The sequence below is a fragment of the Podarcis tiliguerta genome (genome assembly GCF_965153285.1).
Source record: "Podarcis tiliguerta genome assembly, chromosome: 13".
In the NCBI taxonomy this organism is placed as follows: domain Eukaryota; kingdom Metazoa; phylum Chordata; class Lepidosauria; order Squamata; family Lacertidae; genus Podarcis; species Podarcis tiliguerta.
Genome location: NC_139546.1, coordinates 33,092,286 through 33,116,284, shown reverse-complemented (window position 1 = coordinate 33,116,284; position 23,999 = coordinate 33,092,286). Strand labels below are relative to the sequence as shown.

At 44.3% G+C, this 23,999-nt stretch overlaps 1 protein-coding gene and 1 long non-coding RNA gene across 2 annotated transcripts; one reads left to right on the top strand and one right to left on the bottom strand.

The window, feature by feature from the left end:
- Positions 1 to 55: 55 nt before the first annotated feature.
- On the top strand, positions 56 to 22,234 carry LOC310662210 (uncharacterized protein). Its single transcript, XM_083408984.1, has 16 exons — positions 56 to 149; positions 919 to 1,096; positions 1,200 to 1,328; positions 1,418 to 1,515; positions 2,781 to 2,907; positions 4,845 to 4,939; positions 6,532 to 6,712; positions 8,471 to 8,579; positions 9,159 to 9,282; positions 18,564 to 18,738; positions 19,045 to 19,173; positions 19,273 to 19,370; positions 19,995 to 20,121; positions 20,467 to 20,561; positions 21,103 to 21,283; positions 21,789 to 22,234. The coding sequence occupies exons 2-16, from the start codon at positions 925 to 927 to the stop codon at positions 21,899 to 21,901; spliced, it is 1,953 nt and encodes a 650-aa protein (XP_083265110.1). The 5' UTR covers positions 56 to 149; positions 919 to 924; the 3' UTR covers positions 21,902 to 22,234.
- Positions 20,571 to 21,096, bottom strand: LOC310663504. Its single transcript, XR_014504516.1, has 2 exons — positions 20,833 to 21,096; positions 20,571 to 20,662 (listed from the first exon to the last, which is right to left on the bottom strand). It is a non-coding gene; the product is annotated as an uncharacterized lncRNA (long non-coding RNA).
- Positions 22,235 to 23,999: the final 1,765 nt, after the last annotated feature.

Sequence of the window (23,999 nt, the reverse complement as noted above, 5' to 3'; positions counted from 1 at the left end):
GAGAAAAACAGCAGTCAGAAGCACCTCCCTCCTCGCCCCTCTGGACTCTGTCATATAAGCAGACACACCTCAGGCAGGTCCTGTACAGTGCAGTTTCTTTCGGAGGCAAGAGAAGAGAGACAGGCGAAAAAAAGTAAAGAACGACTAAGGTTCGTAACTGGAGTAATGAGTGAAGCAAGTTTTGTTCTTCCAGGGTCAGCAAGTGGTGCTGAAGGAGAGCAGGTGCTGAAGGAGAGTGGGGATAAACAGTGAAGCAAGATACTGTGATAGATTTGGGGGGTGGCTAAAACCTATACAATAATAATGATAGGATTTTTGACTATTTGAAGGGAAGTTTGCAGGCTAGTGGAAAAATACAGGCTAAGCTTCCTTTCCAAGCCAGGTCCTCGCCTGGGATATTAGACATGTCAAAAGGTGTTGATGGCCCACCTGAGAGGAATTCTTGGACCTGGGCAGACAGAGGTTGCCATGGTGATGGGGTTTGTGTTTGAGGTGTCAGGAAAAGAGAGTACAGTGGTACCTCTGGTTAAGAACTTAATTTGTTCTGGAGGTCCGTTCTTAACCTGAAACTGTTCTTAACCTGAGGTACCACTTTAGCTAATAGGGCCTCCCGCTGCTGCCGCGCGATTTCTGTTCCCATCCTGAAGCAAAGTTCTTAACCCGAGGTACTATTTCTGGGTTAGTGGAGTCTGTAACCTGAAGCGTCTGTAACCTGAAGCATCTGTAACCCAAGGTACCACTGTATTAAGAGCAAGGTGTCCTAGGAAGAAGAAGGGGGCAAAAATGGCTGGGATGCATCTCGGGCAGGCTGGCTGGAGTCTGGCTAGGAGAGATGCCTTTGATTCCAGGGCTGCACAGCTGTGGGGAACAAGCCCCTCTTGAAATGACCGCACTATATTATTCCTGTTGCTCCACTAGCAGGCGATGGGTCTCGAATCTGAGCTGGAAGGTCTTGACCTGAAGTCCGAGCGTCGTCCAATGCTGGTGGAAGTTGAGGGAGTCCCTTTGCACAGAGAAATGGAAGAGAACTGGGATCAACTGAAAGGCTTCCAAGCGCGCCCTGATGATCTTCTCATCTGCACTTACCCCAAAGCAGGTAAATGGAGAGAAATCACATGGGGATGGGAAAGGGGAGACCAAGGGCTACTGGCTTCAGCTTAAGCAGATTTTCTTTGTTGCTATCCACACCTCACTGGCAGGGACTACATGGATGCAGGAAATTGTGTACATGATCCAGCAAGGAGGAGACCCCCAGAAATACGCTCAGGTGCCAATCTACCTGCGGAACCCCTTCATAGACCTGTTTCCCCCAGAGCCCCTACCCTCAGGTGAGTAACAGGCACTGATTCAGGGAAGAGGATAGGAAGGGCAAAGACTCTCTCAGCACAAGGTTGTAAGTCACCCTCTGCTTTTGCAGGCTTGGAAGTGGCAGCGGGAATGCCCTCTCCGCGCACGATCAAATCCCACCTCCCAGTCCAGCTCCTGCCGCCTTCCTTCTGGAAACAAAACTGCAAGGTCAGAACAAGTTGGGAGATGTAGATGGCTTAATAGGAGCTGAGATTCCACCCTGGGTTCGATTTCAATTTCCGGGCTCAACCTTAGAAATGTAGTAAGCTGCCTTATTCAGACCATTGGTCTACCAAGTCCAGTTGCTGTCCACACTGACTTCGACAGACAATACAAAGGGTGGTGATATAATAGCACAAGGCAAAGTCGCAGAAAAATATATCACCAAGGACAAGTGCTCTACAAGAAGGAGTACAGTATAGACAAGCAGATAAATGCTGTTCCGGTAAACCCAGCATTTCTTTCCACAAAGGGGCTTAATCATTGAGCTGTACAACAGCATCCGGGTCTTGACGTATGAGTTGATGTTACTTCTGTCAAATATACAAGTGATTGTAAAGAAAAAGCCTATGTCTATATTTGTCTGCTTGCCTATACTCCTTATTGTGGAGCACTTGTCCATGGCGATATATTTTTTCTGTGACAATCCACACTGACTAGCAGCCTATATCCAGGGTTTCAAATAGTGGTCACTCCCAGACCTACCTGGAGACTCCAGGAATTGAAACTTGCACGCAAGGAAGATGCTCCACTGCTGAGCTACACCCCTTCTGCCTTGGGACCAGTGATGCAGCCTAGGGAGCAGCCAATCTGAAGGTTGGCAAGCTGTTTTTGTCTGCTAACGTTATCAGGAAAACAGTACAGAAAATGTGAAGCATGGAATGGTAGTTGTCATGGGGAGAAATGCTCAATTGTATGCATTGCAACTGAAGTGATACACATGAGCATCTTAAGGAGCTTCGTTAGACCATTATCTCTAGGGTCTAAATTACCTACCTGCACCACTGCCTGGAAAATGTAAAGCTAAAATAAAAAGAGGATGCCTCTAAACATGTTCAGACTGCAAGCTTAATCTGATCCTGCATTAAGCCTGTTTGCAGTGCTAGTTTCTGCTTCAGAATATGCGAGATACAAGTGAAGGAGTGCCTCTGAGCATTAGCAGAGTGCCATCAGTGCAACTCCTGCTCCTCACTCATAGTGGTGTAGCCAAGCTGAGTTTGCATCTTCAATTGTTGTAGATTTAAACATACTTATCTAGGTATAATTCTCATTCAGTTCACGGGGACTTATTTCTGAGTAGTCACGCCTAGAACTGTTTTGCGAAAGAACTGAGCACTACAAAAAGCGGGAAGGCAATGTGATTCATATGGACTGGAACAGCGCAGAGTAAAAGGCTTGTGACTAGGACTCCTGGGTTCTCTCTTGACCCACAGATCATTTATGTGGCCAGGAATGCCAAGGACAATGCAGTCTCCTACTTTCACTTTCACCGCATGAACAAATTCCTTCCAGAACCTGGAACGTGGGAAGAGTTTATTGAGAAATACATTGCAGGGGGAGGTAAGTGGAGACTAGAGGACAAGAATAGAAGAACAGACACTCCTTTTCAGGAGGCCTGCCTGTTCTAGCAGAGTTATATCTGTGTAAATACTACTGTTTACTCCAGCTCCAGCATGCTCTCAGTCAGGGCTGAATCTGGGCTTTCTGTCACCCGGGTCAAAGACCCAGTTTGCCACCCCTCCCCCTGGATGCATGCAGACACCCACCCACCCACACCCCTCAACACATTTAATCATAAAGGGCATAAAATGTCGGCAATATACCAGTATCATTTGAATACAAATGAATCCTAAGAAGTATTATGACTGTACAGTATGACCAAAGGGAAAAAGAGCATCCCTTCCAATAAAAGCAAATTGTTTGTCAAAAATAGAACTTCCAGGGTCACAGGATCATTGAAAGACTGCATTTCCATAAGATTAGCCAAGAGCCTCTGGTTTTCTTAAAAAAAATTTTTTGTCTCTTTGAGGCTTTGGTTCTGTGCAAACCCTTTCAAGGAGTTTTGACGTGTAAATTTACTCCCAAGTAAGCTTCAACAACAGTCCTTTCCATTCTATTTTTGTTTGATTACTCATTTCAGGAAATGATCATTTTGTAGTCATTTTAGGTTCCCTGTAAAGTGAAGAAATGCTTTTTGTGAGACTAAAGTAGAACGTGCCCTTCCATTACAACCCTAACACAGCCGAGCTGAACAGAACTTGCCAGGGAACTGCCTCTGGCAGGAAAAATGCTCACACACCCCTTACTTTCCTGTGTGTAGATCATGTATAGCCTGTAAAATGACTCAACCTTAGCTATATAAGCACAGTCCAGGTTCTGAAGGGATCATAGATTCACAGAATTGTAGAGTTGGAAGAGACCCCCAAGGATCATCAGTTGGATTCTCATCCTCAGTTTCCCACCCCTCCCTCAGTCACTCCAGAATTTCCTTCTCACACAGTAGCAAACCCACAGGGGATCCTATCTTATGCTTCACTGGGGAGAGCCACGCAACCTCTCCAGATCTTCCAACTCTCCCTCTCCCTGCATCTTGTTGTAAATCAGCCTTTTCATCTTTCTCTCTGGCTGAAGCCCAGACATGCTGGGAGCCTCAATGGCGACCCTCTGGAGGCTTCACCCAGGGCAGAAACCCTGGCTAGACCTCCCCCCCCCCCAGCTACGGCTTTGCTCTCAGTGTCTGCGGCGTCTGAAGCTGTATACACATGACATTAGCCACAATTCATATCTATCTTGGAGATTCTTGAGGAATACTACATTTTCACCTAATTTGAAAATGTAAGCCACCTTTAAGCTGAAGTGTGACCATTCGTGACACCTATTGCACATGTACGTACGGCAGCTTCATTGAATAGGATTTGGTGGAGGGTGAAGCCAAGGAGAGCCCAGATAGGTAATGCACATTGGACAAAGACATTCCTGCCCAGTCTCTGGTCTGTATAGCAAGGTAAGAAATGCACCTTGAAATGCAGCGGGGGGTAAAAGACTTTGCTGCATTTTAAGCTGCTAAAGTGTACATAGGTTAAGTCTTCTAATACAGGAAGAGAAATGAGATTATTGGTTAGTGCAAAGGACGGAGAGTCAGAAAAATCCTCTGAAGCAAGCGGGCAAGTCATGTGAACCTGCAAAGTTATTTGCTGTTGTTTTTCCAGCCATGGGGAAAGTTACACTATGGGGAAGAGGCGGACACAGGTCTGGGCACCATGCTTCACTCTCTAACCCAGGGGTAGGCAACCTAAGGCCCGTGGGCCAGATGCGGCCCAATCGCCTTCTCAATACAGCCCGCGGATGGTCCAGGAACCTGCGTGTTTTTACATGAGTGGAATGAGTGCTTTCATATATATATAGTCCAGCCCACCACATGGTCTGAGGGATGGTGGACTGGCCCATGGCTGAAAAAGGTTGCTGACCCCTGCTCTAACGCTTCGGTCTATTTTTAGTGACCTACGGCTCATGGGCCAACCATGTTCGTGGATGGTGGGAGGCCAAAGAACGTCACCCGATTCTGTACGTTTTTTACGAAGACGTGAAAGAGGTAAGAGGCAACATACACATAAGGCTGTAGGTTCCACTAAGGAGATTATTTGTACTAGAAATGCTTTGAAGAAATATTCTGACGCCGTGGGCTTCTGGCAGCAGGGCCCCAAAAGAGCCAGAAACAAATTCAGTGAGCATAACATAACAGACTCCAAGTCACAAGGAGCCAGATTCCATCATGTGGTAAAATGTATTTCATCTCGCAGGCAATCCCTGGGGGTGAGGAGAATTCACAGAATCATAGAGAAGTAAATAATAGGATTAGGAATAGGATGTCCCTATTTTCATCAGGGAAATGTTGTGCTGGTGGTGCTGCTGCTAGAGACCGTCAAGGAAGGGGTCACTTTCCCAAGTCCTCCCTCCAAGCTTCTAATCAATCACACGCAGGGACTGAATGGGTTACCAGGCTTTATTGGCTTCTTCTCTGGTAGTACCAGCTACAGAACATCAAACAACAAGTCTAAAACACAGCGTGTTCTCTCCCTCCCCCAGCAGGTTAACTCAAAGGTTTATAGGGGCTAGGAATGCTGTCAACCAGCCATCCCCATCGCATGCTCCCACTTTGGGGACTAATTGTTACCACCTGCCTGAGGGGCCCCACCCAGCGGTCCCTACTCACAGGATCACAACTTCATAACAGAGACTGCCCGGTTGACGTTGACCCACGACAGGGTCTTTTCAGTGGTAGCTCTCTGTGGAATGCCCTCCATAGTGAGGTAGATCTGTTTCCATCATTACTGACTTTCAGGAGGAATTTAAAAACAATTCTGTTTACGCATTTGATGGCTGAAAGATACTGTTCTGGGCAATCCTGAAATCACTGCTTTGAGAATATTTTTAATTGTTTGGATAATGCTTTTTTAAATGTTTTTTAAAAAATAAATTGATGTATTTGCCACCCTGGGCTCCTTTGGGGTGAAGTGGGATATAAATTGAATTATTATTAGTAGTAGTCACTAATATTTAATAATGCTGCTGCTGTTGATGATGATTTAGGAATACTAGATTTCTAGGTGAACACAACCTGATTTGCCACACTATCCATCACAACTCTTGTCTTTCTTTCTTTCTTTCTTTCTTTCTTTCTTTCTTTCTTTCTTTCTTTTCCAACTGCTCTTGCTTCTTCTTTTTTCATGATGATGACAAAGTAATAATCATAAATATATAAGAATAAAAATGTGCACCACACCACCAAGACTATTACATTGTAACTATCCAACCTCCCAAAATTTCAACACCTCTTGCGATAGTTTTCCTGTCGCATATTCCCTGTCTTACCTTAATGACACATGCTAATTTATCATTAATAGCCATATTCCACACCTCTTTATACCATTCTCCCATTTTATATTCTGCTTGCCCCTTTCATTTCATAGCTATCATAATTTGTGCAGCTGTCAATAAATTTGTGAGCAAGTCCTTCATAGGCAGCAAACCTTCCACCCCATCGTAAATTGATAATAATGCTACCTCTGGACTTTTGGTCAGCTTTAACCCAGTGATTTGTGTTAGCTCCTTAAACACCCTTTGCCAGAAATTTTTTCATATTTCATGTGAACATAATTCCCAGTTGCCTTTCTTTTTCTATAGGATCCGGCCCGGGAAATCCAGAAGGTAGCCCAGTTCCTGGGAATAGAGCTCCCAGAATTTGTTCTCAACCAGATTGTGCAGCACACAGATTTTGAGAACATGAAAACAAACCCAATGACAAATTATACCACCTTCTCTTCTGACTTCCTGGACCAAAGCATCTCGCCCTTCATGAGAAAAGGTGGGAACCAAAGACCCATCTGACAGGAGGGGGGGGGGGGACTGATAGGGGCAACAGTGAAAGCAAGCAGTGCACAATCACTTTCAGTCAGGGGTGTGTTATAAGAATTTTAAGGTCTTATATATAAAAAATAGATGTTCGTAAATGTACCAAGCAAACACATACAAATATGTATACCACATGTCTGAAACCCACAGAAAAGCCCCGAAACCATTTTCTCTCTTCCAAATTGACATCAAATATTTCTCTGCAAGGTCAAAGGAAATGGGGAGCCTCCCCTTTGTCTCTTTGCTCACAAATCCTGTCTCAAGGGCACATTTAAGATGTGAATAGGGTGAGCCTGTGACCTGGATTCAGGAGCTGAGTAGTTATCATAACAAAAGAGTGGCCAGGATGCCCAGGTAATACAATCAAGTAACCTAGCAGACAGGAGAAAAAAAAACGCACTCAGATTTCTGTTGTAGTCCGCCCCTTCTCTGATGTATTAAGGGGTTGGTCTTGGGCTACACTCCTTCTGTGCTGTAGGTATGATATATCTGGGGGGTGGGTGGTCTTGAGCTACAGGGTGGGCAATTTCAAAGTCTATATATGGGCTTGCACACCTTTGTCTGGGGTCATCCTCCTCCCTCCTGCATGTGGGGTGAGCACCCTGTTGCAACAGCTTTAATAAAGATCAGGCTTATAGCTGCTTTGCTTTCGTATATCCTGGTCTGGTCTGGTCTTGAATTTCCTAACCGGTTTGAGCCTTAAAAGGTACGCTCTCTCCAAAGGTCCAGTCTTCCTTAAGAATTTGAACCCCTTTAAGGGACCCCTCAATATTCTTATTTCAGGTGCCAACTTGAATAAAATATTTGGGGGGTAGGTAAGTCCTGCCCCACATAATTGATCGCACGGCATAGCATGACACACACACACTATTTGAATGGGAGTACCCATCAACTTTGGGGAGGTGGCCCTTTCATTGGCTGATATCCCCGGGGGGGGGGGCCCTACTTGGCGCCCTGCATTCAGGGTAGCTCAGCAATATTATGAAATAGTTATTGGAAGTGACTACCTTCAGAGATTTTGGGAGTCATTTTGAACTCAGGAATGTTGAAAAAGGAGATGAGGATTGTGCTTCATTTGGGGGGGGGGATGCTGATCCTGTCCCTTAGCCGGTCAGCTGGTAGAAGCTAATGGTTGGGAGATAATTGTAGCCCTCCCATCACTCACCACTGTTCTGTCCCATGATGCACAATCCACCTGAAAAAGTAATACCCAGGAATTTGCTTTCAGGTATAAGTCGGTAAAAAGGACCATACACTTAAGATTGTAAAATCTTCAACATGTTTGCCTCCACATAACAACCCTGTAAGTTGGGTCTGTATTTATCACTCCTAATTTCCAGTTGGAGTATCGGAGCTGAGAGATGGTGAAAGGCTCAAGGCCAAACGGTGAATTCATAACCGAAGTAGGAATGACACACCGGCTCCAAAATGAAATGTACAGCTTGCAGGAGGGAGATTTTTACTTCAGGCAGAGATACTATTGGGCCAGTAGTCCCTCACATCAGCCAAAGGTTTGCCCTAGACTACCGTACTTCCCAGAATCCTGTGCAAGAGTTCCTGAGTAGATTTACTAAGTTGAGGCAGGGCTCCCTAAACGGAGAAAGTTTGAAATGTGCTGAGTTAAAAGAAAAAGAAAAGAAGATAGGAAAACAGATGGTTGAAGGGATGTTAAACAGCTTAATTTTTTCTGGATTGTCTTCCCCACCTGCAGGAACCGTAGGAAACTGGAAGGAACACTTCACAGTGGCTCAAAGTGAACAGCTAGATCATGTCTGCGCCCAGTTATTAAAGGGCAGCGACCTGACCTTCCGCACACAGCTGTAAGCATCTCTCCATGCCTCATAGTGAGACTTCCAGTCTTTTGACTGAAGAGGAGCCGGATAAAAGATCCATATTGATAAAGGGGAAATCTCTTTGTTATACAATGCTACTGATTGAGGTGTTGTTTCTCAGACAGCTTTTAGGTTGTTGTTGTTTTACAATCAAGCAGTGTATAAATTTAATGAAATAAATAATTAAACCAGCTCCACACCGACTGGAGTCCTGAAGCCATTCCTAATTCATGTCCAGCAAATGTGTGAACAGGGGTGGACCTTGGTAATATGCCACCCTGTGCGAGGCCATTTGACACCCTCGCCACAGCCCTCAAGGTGCCTGCTAGGACTTTGGGAAGGGGCCTTGAGGCTCTGATGGGGTCCTAGAGCCTTCCTACCCACTTCCCAACCCCCGTTAGTGTGTACACAAACAGAAACTAATCTGAAACTAACGAAACAGTGCTGATGTGGACAGCTTGGGGGTGGGGGAAGGATCTGTGAAAAGCACTGATGAAGACAAGCACTGAGTTCTAAGGCAGCAATATGAACACAGGCTTAAAAATAGCAGGGGCTTTTCCTCATCAGATCTAAACTGAATGGGTCAAACGCCAGAGGATCACAAGGAAAGGGTTTGTTGGCGCCTGTCCTCTATCATTCGCCATATCTACACGGTCCTATAAAGTCTTTTCCTCACCAGCTGATGCTGGAAGTGAGTCTGCCTGGGGGAAGGCAGTGCTGCGGCAGGAGAGATTGACCACCACCTCACCGCGTGACATTTGGGTGTTTTAAATTGCACCCCGCCTTGTTTTAGGTCTTAAATGGGGCGGTTGCAAATGGGTTGTGATAGGAATTTTATGGTATTAGATATATGGTAATGTTCATAACTGCACATACATAGATCAACACAGGAAGACCAACCTGGAACCATTTTGATTCCTAAACTGACCAAATCTTTCCTCACAAGATATGTCTTAAAGCCTCCCCATTGTCTTCTTTCCTCACAAGATATGTCTGTTTGAATAAGGTGTGAACCTGTGACCTGGCCCAGGAAATAAGTATTTTAGCACTACAAAAGAATGGTCAGGCACCCCAGACAATCCAATCAAGTAACTTGTCAGACAGGAGATAGTAGAGGTGAGAGGAGAAAAACAACATTTAAATTCCTGTGATGTATGCATTTACCTGAGGGGTGGTCTTAGGTTACACCCCTTCTGTGATGTATGCATAATGTTTCTGGGGGTGGTCCTGATCTAGAGAATGGGATTTTCAAAAGTCTTTATAAGCTCTGGCACAGCAATTTTGGGGGTCCTCTTCCTCTCCTGCGTGGGAGGGGAGTACCCTGTTGCAACAGATCAATAAAGATCAAGCTTACTAGCTGCTTTGCTTCTCAATATGCTCTGGTTGGCCTCTGTTATTTTCTCCTACCAATAGGGAACCTATGTAAGGACTCTATATGGGCTCTTGGATACCCCATAAGGGAAAAGGGCATATTTTTATTTACAACAGATGGCAACCACGAAGGGACTTTTGGTTACCCGGATTCTGGGAGCGAGGAAGGAATGGTTATCCAGCGCGCACCAGGCAGTTTGCCAGGAGGAATAACCAGTCCTCCATCAATCCCAGGGTCTGGAAATAACTGGAGGTTCAGCGGGGCTAACCAGAGGAAGCAACGCCTGATCAGGCCGGCCTTAAACAACCAGTCAAGAGATCCCAGGATCACCAGGACAGCGCTTGCGAAGTGAGTATGAGTAGGAAAAATGGGTAGTAGGGTGGGATTCTGCAAACCACAGCAAACCTATAATTCTCAAATCCTTACTTCTTTCCTCACTTTTAACTCTTGAAAAAAATTGCCTTCTCCTTTCTGTCCTCTTTCTGTTCTCAACACCAGCCCTAGCCCTTCGGAGTTTGCCCAGGCACAAGGTTGTGTGTGATTTCTTCCACTTAATTCTACATGCCAACCTATTCCTTCGGAGTTTTGCCCAGAAAGGTTGTGCAATTTATTCTGCACTGAAAAACTATAATTCCCAGCGCAGCCGCACCTCTGCCATGGCGATCTTTGTTAGAGATGACCTGTGAACAGAGAACGCAAGGGCGCTGAATTCCTTTCCATCTTTTCATATTCCAGAGTCTCAATCTGGCATTGCAAGTGTGCAAGCGTTCAGTAGGGACTCTGAGTTAGATTGTAAGAGGCAGGGAGGTTGCTGTGGGTTGTAGAATAGAGATTAAGTGAGGTATCCCCAGGTTTTTTTTTTCCTTTCGGAGATTTGTCCAGCCCCAGGTTTTTTTCCTTTCGGAGATTTGTCCAGCCCCAGGTTTTTTTTCCTTTCGGAGATTTGTCCAGCCCCAGGTTTTTTTCCTTTCGGAGATTTGTCCAGCCCCAAGTTTTTTTTCCTTTCGGAGATTTGTCCAGCCCCAGGTTTTTTTCCTTTTGGAGATTTGTCCAGCCCCAAGTTTTTTTTCCTTTCGGAGATTTGTCCAGCCCCAGGTTTTTTTCCTTTCGGAGATTTGTCCAGCCCCAGGTTTTTTTCCCCTCGGCCCCAGGTTTTTATCCCCAGGATCCCCAGGTTTTTCACCCTCGGAGCCTTGACCAGTTTTCCCCTTTTCTGGACCCTTCGGAGTTTTGCCCAGGTCCAAACCCCTTTTAATTGAAAATGGGTGCACCCTTGTCAAAAGGAAATAGTCCCCAGACCCCTGGCGTGAAAGAAGCCCAATTGGTGCTTACTTCCCGCCTGGACTCTGACAGTCCCCTTCAATTTGTGTTTAAACGTTTTTCCTGTGTTTAAATTGTACTTAAGTAACATCCAGCAGCTGCTTATCTTAAATGTGCCATCTAAAATAAAAATGCAAGCTTGCTCCAAAATTTTAAATCTAAGAAAGCCATGTTGGGCCTTATCAATCTTAAACAAGACAAAATGGAGAGTGAAGTGTGCAAATGTATGTTATTTGAGAGAGGCTCTAAAAGAGAGTTTTCCTCCAAGTGGTAAAATCCTGTATAAGTGCTACTTGTGTTCTGAAAGGAGGATTACCCCATCTCCTTCCTCTAGTTTAAGTGAGGAGGGTGATTTTAAGTCTAATGGTAAATGGTGTTTTGTTGTAACTTTTGAGTTTGTGAGTACACCTGTGTTCCAGTTTATATTGGAATGTGAAGTTAACCTAACGTTTCTGCTGCAAAAGCCTAGTTGAGCACAATTGCTCTCATGCTAAAATGCAGTATATGAAAGTATTAAGCATATGCCTATGAAAGTATGGTGTTCCTTCTAAGAAAAATATCTGAGTCCAGTTTTAACTTTGATTTGGTTGGACAGAAGAGTTATAGTAAGGCTCCTGATATCAGTCTCTATAAGGCTTCTTGGCCTCTTTTCTTAGAAAATGCCCCCCCTTGTCTCATTCTGTCTCTTTCAGGTTTTTTTTCCCCTTTCCGTCTTACTTCTTACTTCTGTGCCAGGTAAATTTACTCCCGAGTAAGCTTCCTTTAAAGGAAACTGCAGGGGGGGGGGCATAGATTAGGCTTACTATTCCTCTGCAAGTTTAGGAAAAATTGTTCACTTTTGTATTCCTTTTAAATCAAATCTATGGCTGTTTTAACTATCCTCTCCCTATCTTAGGAAAAAAATGTTCACTTCAATCTTCCTTTAAAGATAATAACAGTCTAGGAACTTGCACTCTTTAGTCTAAGGAAGTAAACTCTCACTCAAACTATCTCAAGATCTGCTAAAAGGGTTCTGTATAAAGTTGGGTACTTTTATTTTCCTCTTCCTTAGTACATGACAGGCGCATGGCTTGTGGTCTCTTCAAACAGTTGTGTCTATGTACATAAGTATGTGTGTGTCTCTTTGGTAGTACAAATCTTGCTATGAACCCTGTATTTTGGGGTTGGACTAGATGACCCCAGGGTCCCTTTCAAGTTTCCCAATTTGTGGCTGTGTGGAGGGCCATGTATTTTGGGGTTGGACTAGATGACCCCAGGGTCCCTTTCAACTTTTCCAATTTGTGGCTGTGTGGAGGGCCATGTGTCTGCAAGCATGTGATGAGTTGAAATTCAGCCCAACTTTGCTCTTTGTTTTTTTAAAAAAGGTGAGAGGTGAAAGCCGTGATGTTTTGAAGCAGAACTGGTGATATCAGGCATTTAAGTGATTACAGTGTTAATCATTTTGTCTATTATTTAAAAATCAGACTTAAAGGTTTATTCAAAGTTTAAGCACATAAAAAATTCATATAGTATAAAGTTGAGTAGCCTTCACCATCCTGTAAATAAAGGGCAGGAAAAATTTTGTCTGCAAATGGTAAGGCTGAAAATGACTGAGAATGTTAAAAATCTTATGAATTCTGACTCTCTGGCCATTTTTTCCCATATATAAGGGCGTGGCATTGTTCTGCGAATGGCCAGAGGGGTATTAGCCCTTTCCTGTACATAAAGGAAGCAGTCGTTTTGCTTGGGCTCCAATTGCTAGCTTTGGTGAATACTTGAATTGCTCAGTTTCTTTTTTTTTGTTTTAAAATCTAACCCTATTTTTAAAAATCTACTCCTTACCCTTCCCTTCCTTTGTTCAAATGATAATTTAGCCAAAAGATGCAACAATTTCAATAGTAGAAAAGGTTTGCTGAGACATGAACTCTGCACATGCACAGAGGCTAGATCAGCTTAAAAAAGAGAGAGAGAAAGGAGGGGGGAGAGGAGGTTTGGAGAGCGTGTGCTGCAAGGAGAAACCTATCCAAATTTCCTTATGTAAAACTTGGAACCATTGAGGGAAATCACCCTTAATGTGTCTTTTGCTCCAAGGGCTACTTAAGACAAAAGGGTTAAGTACTGGACCATCAAAAGTCAAGAGGTTGCCAAGTTTCAAATCTTAACATGCCAATTTCTTTTCACAGGTAAATATCAAAGCACTCCTACTGTGAGTTCCTCTCTTGAGTAGTTCGCCTCCCCAATGGAATTTAAATTTTATAACTGTTGTTGTTTTTTGGTGTGTGTGTATATACCTATACATTTTAGGAACAGCATTTCCTGACAGACCTCTCACATGGAATAATTTTCCTTTTTAACAGAGTGTCCTTCCTTTTCTCCCACAGCACAAATGATAATGAGGGGATGCAAACAGTGATTTAAATACTGTATAAAAAAGTAATTGCATTTGTATTTCTTTTGTCTTTCTTCCCTTAAAGCCAAACAGCAACTTTCTTTCTGTTGTGAAACAAGTCTGAATCCCTGCTGTATTAGTGACTTCCATCTCTTTGTGGCTTTGACACTTTTTAAAGTTACAAATAATCTGTTTTCATTTATTTAATCAGTTTCTCCATGATGTCTATGAAATTAATCGAAGCACAACCAAACATTGTTTGTGGAATGGTATTTGTTTACCTTTTTGCCTCAGTATTATTATTTTTGGTTCCTCATAGGTCAGTGTGTGTGTGTGTGTGTGTGTGCGCGCGCGCGTGCGCGTGTGTGTGTGTGTTTTACTTTGGGGACGTGTCCATCACATACTGAAAATCATTTTAAGCCTTTTTCCATTGTTTTCCCATTTTTATCAGTCCAGTAGTAATCTGTGTGGTTTTGATAATATCTTTGTATTATTTAATAATAATTCTTTTCTAAATCTGATGTTTTTGTGTCAAGTCTGTTTAGATCTGACTGGTAATCTAATTTTTTTGCTTTCTTTTTTATTTTTTAACCTTTATTGTATTTTTTACAGTTCTCTTTCTATACATGTGGAGTAATTTTTTATTTAATATGAAAAAAAACCAAAAAAAAAAAAAACCTAAGTGAAGGAAAGCAAACAAACTTAACAGATAATAACAGTAATTATATGGAAATGTGATAATAATATTAAAATGAGTAAAATGCTTAACATGCTAAGATTTTAAGATTTTATTATTTGCAGCTAATAACTCAAGGAGATTTTCTTGGGGAGGGGCTTTTGCCCCTTCTTTTTCTAACTCTGTCTTTTAAGTCCCCCAAAAAAACCCCTGCCCCCTTCCAGGATATCACTTCTACAGATGTGCAATGATGAAAAAGCAGCAACAACCCCTCAACTCAGTTCTTCACCATCACAAGACCTGCAACAACAGACACCAGAGTTTCAAAATGCCCACAGCTATCTCTTTAAAAGGATATAGACTGAGGGGGGTGGAGTTGAATTCCAAGGACATTTTCTCACTTTTGAACCTTAAGACTGTGCTCTAGGATTGAGAAGATCACAATTGTCTCAAGATATGCAACTGATATTTAATTAGTTTGTTTTGTACTATGTGTTATTATGTAGGAAAGTTGAAATGTGTCTTGACAGTGTGATTTCCACAAAGGGGGCCAAATTTTTGTCTGTAATTGTTTTTATGTTTAATGTCTTATTGCTTACACACCAATGGAGAATTCTCATGCATTTTATACTTTCTAATAGCTCACGCTATTGTGTAGTCAAATGTTTAGATCAATTTATAACCACGTTTCATAGTGCCACCTGGCACTCTGCCAACTTTCCCTACCCATTTAAAAAATGTGCTAAAACTCACTTTACCAAGGAGAAGCTTCTAAGATACATGAAGGTGGATATGCTTTGGTTTAGCAGGAATGATCCCTTATAGAGTTAAATTGACTTATTTGGACAAGTGCCCTTTTAAGAATGGTTTTCTTTTAACAGATTGGTTTGAAAAGTTGAGAACCATGGGGCAAGATAAATTATAATTGGACTCAGTTTGAATTGGGCAAGTGTATCCAGGCGGCAATTAGCCTTTTGGTCCTTTAAGTGCAAGTGAGCAACTTCCCATGAGTGCAAGACCAGAGCCTGCAATAATAAAATCCCATAGGAAGGCAAGGCAAAGACAGTCTCTCTCATGGGATGTCCAAGCTGTGCCAGCTATGATGGATGCCAGGCGACATGGTTAAATGAAAGCCCCGAGGGGATTCAACAGGATGTGTTGCTGTAGCACTATGCCAGTGTGAGACCACAGAAGAGCTAGCTTGACACCTGAGAAACACACGAAAATGGCGAAGGACAAATACCAACTGCATTTTTCAGTCAGTAGTAGACCTTCCTGCTAAATGTAAAGCATAGCCACTATTGAGAAAATGTTTCTTCCAAGAGCTAGAATGCCACAAGTAATTTAGTAACAAAATGCAGCATATGTTATTTTTATATGATATATTTACACAAAGGCATCCATTTACAATAGTATGATGTTATTATTTGTGGGGCAAAAATTTTTAAGAAAAATTCTAGCCCCAGAGGGGAGAATGTGATAGGAATTTTATGGTATTAGATATATGGTAATGTTCATAACTGCACATACATAGATCAACACAGGAAGACCAACCTGGAACCATTTTGATTCCTAAACTGACCAAATCTTTCCTCACAAGATATGTCTTAAAGCCTCCCCATTGTCTTCTTTCCTCACAAGATATGTCTGTTTGAATAAGGTGTGAACCTGTGACCTGGCCCAGGAAATAAGTATTTTAGCACTACAAAAGAATGGTCAGGCACCCCAGACAATCCAATCAAGTAACTTGTCAGACAGGAGATAGTAGAGGTGAGAGGAGAAAAACAACATTTAAATTCCTGTGATGTATGCATTTACCTGAGGGGTGGTCTTAGGTTACACCCCTTCTGTGATGTATGCATAATGTTTCTGGGGGTGGTCCTGATCTAGAGAATGGGATTTTCAAAAGTCTTTATAAGCTCTGGCACAGCAATTTTGGGGGTCCTCTTCCTCTCCTGCGTGGGAGGGGAGTACCCTGTTGCAACAGATCAATAAAGATCAAGCTTACTAGCTGCTTTGCTTCTCAATATGCTCTGGTTGGCCTCTGTTATTTTCTCCTACCAATAGGGAACCTATGTAAGGACTCTATATGGGCTCTTGGATACCCCATAAGGGAAAAGGGCATATTTTTATTTACAACAGGGTGCTACAATTTCCCGCATAGTTTGTGCTTGAAAGGGTCTTTGTTTATGAAAAACAAACACATTTCTGTTGCATGCTCCTCTCTTCTCTGAGCAACGAAACATTTCCAGGGCAGTGCTGTGGGGTTTTTGCAGCGTCAACCGACTAACAATGGGTGACCTGTCCTATTTCTCCCTCGTTGCCACCACCTGCCTATAAGTCACCCCTCCAGACAGCAATAATGTGGTATCGCCAGGAAAGCATCACAGAACAACTCACAAAGCAGAATAAAACCACCAGGAATGCACAATTGTTGTGTCAAGAACATGTTGCAGAATATGTCCACAATAAAATACCACGGTGTGGGCAGTAGCAAACAATATTTAAGTGTTGCTCTAAATTGAACAAAGAAAGGTTGAGCCTTTTCTATCGTGGCGTGTAGTGGGGCAAAGCAGTGGCATTGCATGGTTTGCTGGTGCCCAGGGTGCCTGCCACTGGGGGGGGGGCAGGTGGCAGAGGGTGAACAGAACCTGCTGCACCAGCCCAGCTCTCACCACCAGAGCCAAATGGGTCTGTGCTGCACCACTGGCCCACCCATGCAGGGGGGAGCCCAGCTAGCCGACACAACCCTTGGTGTGTGAAACCACCCCCCCGGTCACTGGCCAGGTAGCCATTCCGTGAGGGGGAAGGGTATGTGGTAGTGAGGCCAGGCCGGGCTTTGGGGTCCAGAGACCCCAGGCGGAAGGCAGGGTGGGACAGGGACCCCTGCATGGGGGTGCCTGGTTCATGCCCCCTCAAAATTGTATGCCAGGGCTACGGCCCCCCCACCCCCTCACGCTGCGCCCCTGGGGCAAAGGTCAAACTATCAGGCAGGACACCTGGATTCTCTGTTAAGAAAATATGGTTTACAGGCAGTATTAGAAACTGAGATATGAAAGCTAGGAGCTAAATGGCACCTTAAACCTAGATTATGGGCACAACAATGGAATGTCTAGGCACACTTTTTAAATAACAAGAATACAAAGCTGAAAATGAATGGACTGCAGCTAAAATATTATGTTCATTTTTCACATGGTCTAGTCCTTCCCTCTGGGAGAGACAGCAGTTGGAGGGGGATACTGAGATGAGGTCACTGGCTGACTATTACACACTCTCTATGCTTCTTCTGACCACCCCCATGCCAGGGACTACTTGATTTCAGGAAATGGTAGACTTGATAGGACAAGGAAGAGATCTACATAAATGTGCTCAGATGCCCTCACAGAGACGTGCCTTCCAAAATCCATCCCTCGGGTGAATAATAGGTATCGATTCAATGAGATGATGGGTGAGAGTGTGAGTGTGTGAAAGGCTTCTCAGCACCAGGTTGGATGTTCACCCTCTGGAGTTGCAGTTGTGGAACAAGTGGAGGCGATGTCCTTTTCCTGCATGCTCAAATATCACCTCCAGGTCCATCTCCTGCCCCATTCCTTCCAGGGAGCCACGACTTGAGTCAGGGAAGTACTAATTTGTGAACGTTTGTTATCTAGACCTGCAGGATTCCTTGCCCTGAACTGAGTACAGTAACTGCAGATCAAAGGTTGAAGGCCCTTCCCTTGGTATGAAGGAATATGGTAGGACAAAGCTTATCCTGGGCTGTTCAGGAAACACCTGGGTTTGCTACCTGTGTACACACGCTAAGGGGTTAAATTAGCTAGGGTGGAGACTGAGGTTCCATACCAGTGCCTTTGATAAAGTAGCATGGGACAGAGAGAGAGAGAGAGAGGGAGGGAGGGAGTTATCTCACACAATTTTAGCCAACGAGGCGAATTACTGCCAATTTAGGGGAAGGTCCTGGCTGGATGCCTAGCCAAAGCTTCAACTGAGGAAGGACACACCCTGCTCTCTCAATTTGCAATTCTTGGGTGAGGAACTAACTTCATGAAACAAGAGGAAGACAGAAGAAAGGAGAGAAGTGCAGCTGTCCGAAAGGAGAGGAGAGCTGGTAGGTGACCATGAAGTTTTACTCCCCTACTAGGATTTGGCCCAAAAGGAAGTAAAGGAAGCAGCACCACCTCTTGGGGGGGGGGGGGCAAGGAGTGGGTCATATTTGACTACAATGTCTTTTGCTTCCAGGTGATGGATCTTGAATCAGGGCCGGGAGATGTTGACCCCACGCACCCCAAGCGATCAACCCTGGAGGAGATTGAAGGGGTCCTTTTCCCCAATACATTACGCGAGCACTGGGGTACCATACAGGGCTTTAAAGCCCGACCTGACGATCTTCTCATCTGCACTTACCCCAAAGCAGGTAAAGGGAGAAATAAGGAAAACTGAGCACGGCAGAGGGGAGATACTAAGGGAACATAAGGGATGGTGGGACACTGGATGAATGGTGGTGGTGCTTAATTTGAGCAGCAGCATAAAAGACAGTTCAAAACAAATTTCAATCACAAGACTATCATGGGTCCTATAACATACCTACCTGCAAATATACTAGGGGCTGTGCCCCTGCTTGCTTGCTCGCCAACCCCCTGCCATCCCCCCATTAACCCCCTAGAGCTTCCTCTTCCCACTCCACTACTAACTACTAAGTTTTCCCACTTTCCTCTGGCAGGGACCACCTGGATCCAGCAAATTGTGAGCATGGTTCAGCATAGAGGTGACCTGGAGAAATGTAATCAGAAACCCATCTATGAGCGGATGCCCTTCATAGACATGCCTCCTATTAAACTTTTTGCTTCTGGTGAGTAGTGGGTACTGTTTAACTTTTGGGAAGAGAGCGGTGAGGGTAGAGTGAAGGGCTTATCATCATGAGGCTGGATTGTACCCTCTGTTCTTTCAGGTGTTGAACAGGCAGACCTAATGCCCTCTCCACGTATACTCAAAAGTCACCTCCCGGTTCAGCTCCTTCCTGCTTCTTTTTGGGAACAGAAATGCAAGGTCAGGATAATTCACCAGGGTGAGGTTGATGAAAGGGCAAGGTTTAATCTAAACCAATGTTAATCTCTCAGTTCTGTTGTTTTGATATTCTGGCACGAAGCCATGATCATGTGGAATGTTTCAAGAGCACGGGTCTCTTCTTTTTGCCCTCATCATTGTCTTGCTTTTGCTTTTATCACGGAATAATTTCAGCTTCTAGACTTCGATATTTTGAGTAGTGGGCTGGCCTTGGGTGAATTTGTCCTTCCAGACCAGCTTTGAGCCTTCATAACCTCTTTCCACTAAAAGGAATTAAACACCAGCACAATCCACATGAGGTGGTTGGTGGGTTGGTGGTATGGCTGCTTTTTGTTTCATTCCACTGAGCAATGAACGAACGAACTAACTAACACACACACACACACACACACACACACACACCAACCCAACCCAAATAATATTCTTAATAAAAATCGCATCACATGGGCTTCCATTTAAGAACCATCACTTCATTTAATGTTTAAAAGCAAGGCATAGGTAACTGCTGGCAAAATGAGAGGAGTACAGATTGGAGCTGAGAGGGTGAGCGAGAGGCCTGGCGCTCGGACTTCCCTGTCATCTTTTCTTTCGGATGTATTTCTGCAGGTCATTTATGTGGCCAGAAATGCCAAGGACAATGTGGTTTCCTATTTCTATTTCCACCACATGAGCAAGATAATGCCAGAGACTGGAACCTGGAATGAGTTTCTGGAGAATTTCGTTGCTGGGAAGGGTGAGTGGAGGAGGCGAAGAGATGGGAGGAAAGAAGACATTACCCTCAAGAACCTTCCTTAGGCCAGGGAAAGAGGCCAGAATCCCTGGGCTCAGTTTTCAGTGATGTGATGAGAACGGGCCTATTGAGATACCTGTGCAGTGGTGGTTATTGCACTCTATGCTACAATCCTTTCGGATGAAGATCAGTTTTTAAATTTAAAAATAAACAGAAACATAAATGTACTGCAGAAGGAGAAAATTACATGAATCCACAAAGCCCCTCACTATATCCTTTCCTAACTTGTGAGATGAATCTGAGATGCCTTGTTCACTTTCTATTGGTCCATTTATTTATTTTTTGCAGTTGCCTGGGGCTCTTGGTCTGACCATGTTCGTGGTTGGTGGGAGGCCAAGGACCGTCACCCAGTCCTCTACCTCTTTTATGAAGATATGAAAGAGGTAAGAAGGTCTCTCTCTCTCTCACTCACTCACACACACACACACACACACACACACACACACATCTCAAAGACGGTACTTTCTGACGGCAGTGCCGCAGTCTAGCGAGAAACAAATCTGAGGGGAGCACTTAGGCGTTTCCAAAAAACAACATGCATCACAAAAAAGTGGACATTGATTTGCATACAATGTGGGCCTGCTGGTGTATATGCATAGTTGCAAATATTTAAACAATTGCTGTAATTTAAATAGCAACACAGTTATAACTCACCATTGCGAGGAAGACTGTAATCGGGCGGCCTGTGTCTTTGCTCAGTCTCCTGTTCTGATGCTGTTGATGGGCATCTTCAAGGCCCCCGCTCTCCTTTCTTGTGCTTCTCCATCTTCCACCTGGACTTGGGCCAGACAGCCTTTCAGCTAGAGGACTGCCCTCTGTTAAGTAGGAGACACAGCCTCCCTAAAGCCAGGGAGGTGCCTTAAGGTAAACTCTCAATCACTAACAGGCCAAATCCTCCTTCCCATGATGTCTTTCTCTCCTTAGGACCCAGCCCGGGAAATCCGAAAAGTGATCCAATTTATGGGCCTAGAACTCCCAGAATCAGTTCTGAACCAGATTGTGGAGCACACAAAGTTTGAGAGCATGAAAGCAAACCCGATGGCTAATTACAGCACCCTGCCCTCCTCTCTCGTGGACCACAGTGTGTCACCCTTCATGAGAAAAGGTGAGAGAAAACAGGTCTTAGGGGACCGTTTGGAGAATCTGCAGACTGCAGGAGGGGGAGGGAGTGTTGTCACATTCTAAATGGGGCAAAAGCAAAGTCCGGAAGTTATTTCTTTTTATTGGGGTTAGGAACTGGTTTTTGGCTTCTTGTTCGACAATATCAGAAGTGTAGAAGCAATTGCCAAGCATGGAACAGGGGGCTGGGGAGATGAGAAATGTTATTTGCTAGGTGAGGTCAAACATAAAAGGCCACCCTGTAAGACAATTAAATTACCAGGATCTGAAATTACCTAGTGGTTCTGCTCTTGCTAGGGGGGTAACAGCAAGACTCAGCAGGCTGTGTTTGCTTTGGAACATTTCCCAGGTGTTCTGCAGTGAACTGCAATTGTGGCAGAAGTTCAGGGTTCCATAAAGACAGAGTATGAAACGCAAGACTGCTAGGAAAGGTGCCTGGCAAAACCAGGCTGTCAATGTTTTTCTTTTCTGACCTGGTTTCCCACCTGCAGGCACTGTTGGAAACTGGAAGAAACACTTCACAGTGGCTCAGAGTGAATGGCTAGATGACACCTGCGCTCAGTTACTGAAGGGCAGCGGCCTGAACTTTCGCACAGAGATATAAATGCCCCACATCAGGATTTTCACAACAACAGGCCTGGAGTGCTGACTTGACCTGCATTCAGTACAACACAGGACTGAAGCCACAAGCAAGGCCTACCTAAAATGAATTTTGTGGGAATGGTTCCTGTTATGTACTGAAGTTCTCACCCTGGGCCAGCAGGGGGATACTGTAGATAGTTATGCAAATAAGGGATCGAAAGTGACGTTCAGTGATTGGATAGTTTTAGAAAATTGTTACAGTTACATTGTACTGGAGCTCTATATAAGCAGGCTGACTGAACCCTTCAGTTCAGTTCTGTCCTGGCCTGTGAATAAACAAGAGCTGTTTGAAGAATCGCTGTGTCGTCTGATATGTTCACCCACAGTTGCTGTTCCATTTTAGAATTTGTGGCTGTCCTTTGTTTGCTTTTGCAAAGTAAATAAACAAACAGGTTTGCTCTGTTGCCATCCTTGCTTTTCTCCATGTTCAGAGAATAAGCCCTTACAGAACACAAATAACCCCTCCTCTGAAAGTGGTTGGAAATTGCATTGGTCGGAAATCCTCATTTCCAAAAGAGAGACCATAGGCTGGAGTTCTGGCTGTTCTGCTTGCTTTAGGGCAGGGATGGGGAACCTGTGCCCCCGCCCTGATGTTGCTGGACTACAACTCCCATCATCCTTCACCATTGGCAATGCTGTCTAGGGTTCATAGGAATTGGGAGTCCAACAACATATGGAGGCCCAGAGTCTGTTTCTCTGCACTTTAACCCTCTAAATGGCAAGACAGTCTGTTTCTGAAGGATAAGGCAATGATGGAGAAAGGTGGGCAACGATTCCTACTTCCTTGCGTTTTTTTTGACAAGGATTGCCTCCTGTTTTCTCTGGCAGTCTTCAAGCAGAAAATTCACATTTCTCAACAGGCAGAGCCCACTTGGCTCCCTTCCATGTATGTAATATGTAACCAGACTTACATAAAATTTAGAAGTACCTGTTAAGAGTTGGTGATACGACTCCACCTGTGAACTTTGGATTGCTTAGGAAATGGCCCCACTCATCTTTTTGAGCGCCTGGCAGACAACAGTCATGTTGGGGGCAAAAAAGGGTGGGGCGCGCCGGACTTGAAGGGTGCACTCAGATGGGGCAGTATTGTGTGAGTTTTCCTGATTACAGTATAATGCTAGAACTTCTGCCCCATTTTCTGACAGTCTGAACTGTGGCATTTGACCAATATATTGGCACGCTACACTAAATTTTACTCAATCCAGTAGGTGTGGCACAACAGCAAACACCCATAAAAAATATTGGAGCAGTTTACAACAATTGCACGTAAAACCATGTGCTAAAAACCATATAAAAAGTTAAAATCTGACTTGCCAACACCTGAAGATTTCCCTACAATGCCTCTCTCTATATATAAAATGACGGTTCAACAGCACACCTAGTAGTATGTTTCTACAGCAAAGGTTCCTTGTTGAGGGTTTTAGTTACATAATCCTATGTTGAGGGGAGGTAAAGGTAAAGGGACCCCAGACCGTTAGGTCCAGTTGTGGACGGCTCTGGGGTTACAGCGCTCATCTCGCTTTATTGGCCGAGGGATTCAGCGTACAGCTTCCGGGTCATGTAGCCAGCATGACTAAGCCACTTTTGGCGAACCAGAGCAGCGCATGGAAACGCCATTTACCTTCCCGCCGGAGCGGTACCTATTTATCTACTTGCACTTGACGTGCTTTCGAACTCCTAGGTTGGCTGGAATGTTGAGGGGAGGTAAACCCATGAAAATCAATGGACTTTTAGCATTGCTTAAATCTGCATAGGATTGGAATGTGAAAGGCGGTTCAACAGGTGTAGCGCTCCCTACATCTGTATGTCGGGGAGAGCTGCACCACACGAATCTATGCTATTCCTTCATCCTTTAAAAAGTAGCCCCACTACGCTAAATATGTTTTGGGGATGGAGGACATCATTTTAAGCAAGCGAAAGGAACACCTGTCCCTGCCTGGTTTGAGCTTCCCACGTTCGCGTCTATTTCCACCGCTATTGCCTCTTACACAGAGGTTCTGGCCACCCACAATCGGGAACCAGAAGTTTATGCAAACAACCATCACGACTAAACCCCCTTT

Excerpts from the sequence above, each read along its gene's own strand:
- LOC310662210 (XM_083408984.1), top strand. The coding sequence starts at position 925 with ATGGGTCTCGAATCTGAGCTGGAAGGTCTTGACCTGAAGTCCGAGCGT. Across the intron at positions 1,329-1,417 it reads CCCAGAGCCCCTACCCTCAG|GCTTGGAAGTGGCAGCGGGA; the intron begins GTGAGTAACAGG and ends CTGCTTTTGCAG. Across the intron at positions 19,371-19,994 it reads TTTGGGAACAGAAATGCAAG|GTCATTTATGTGGCCAGAAA; the intron begins GTCAGGATAATT and ends GTATTTCTGCAG.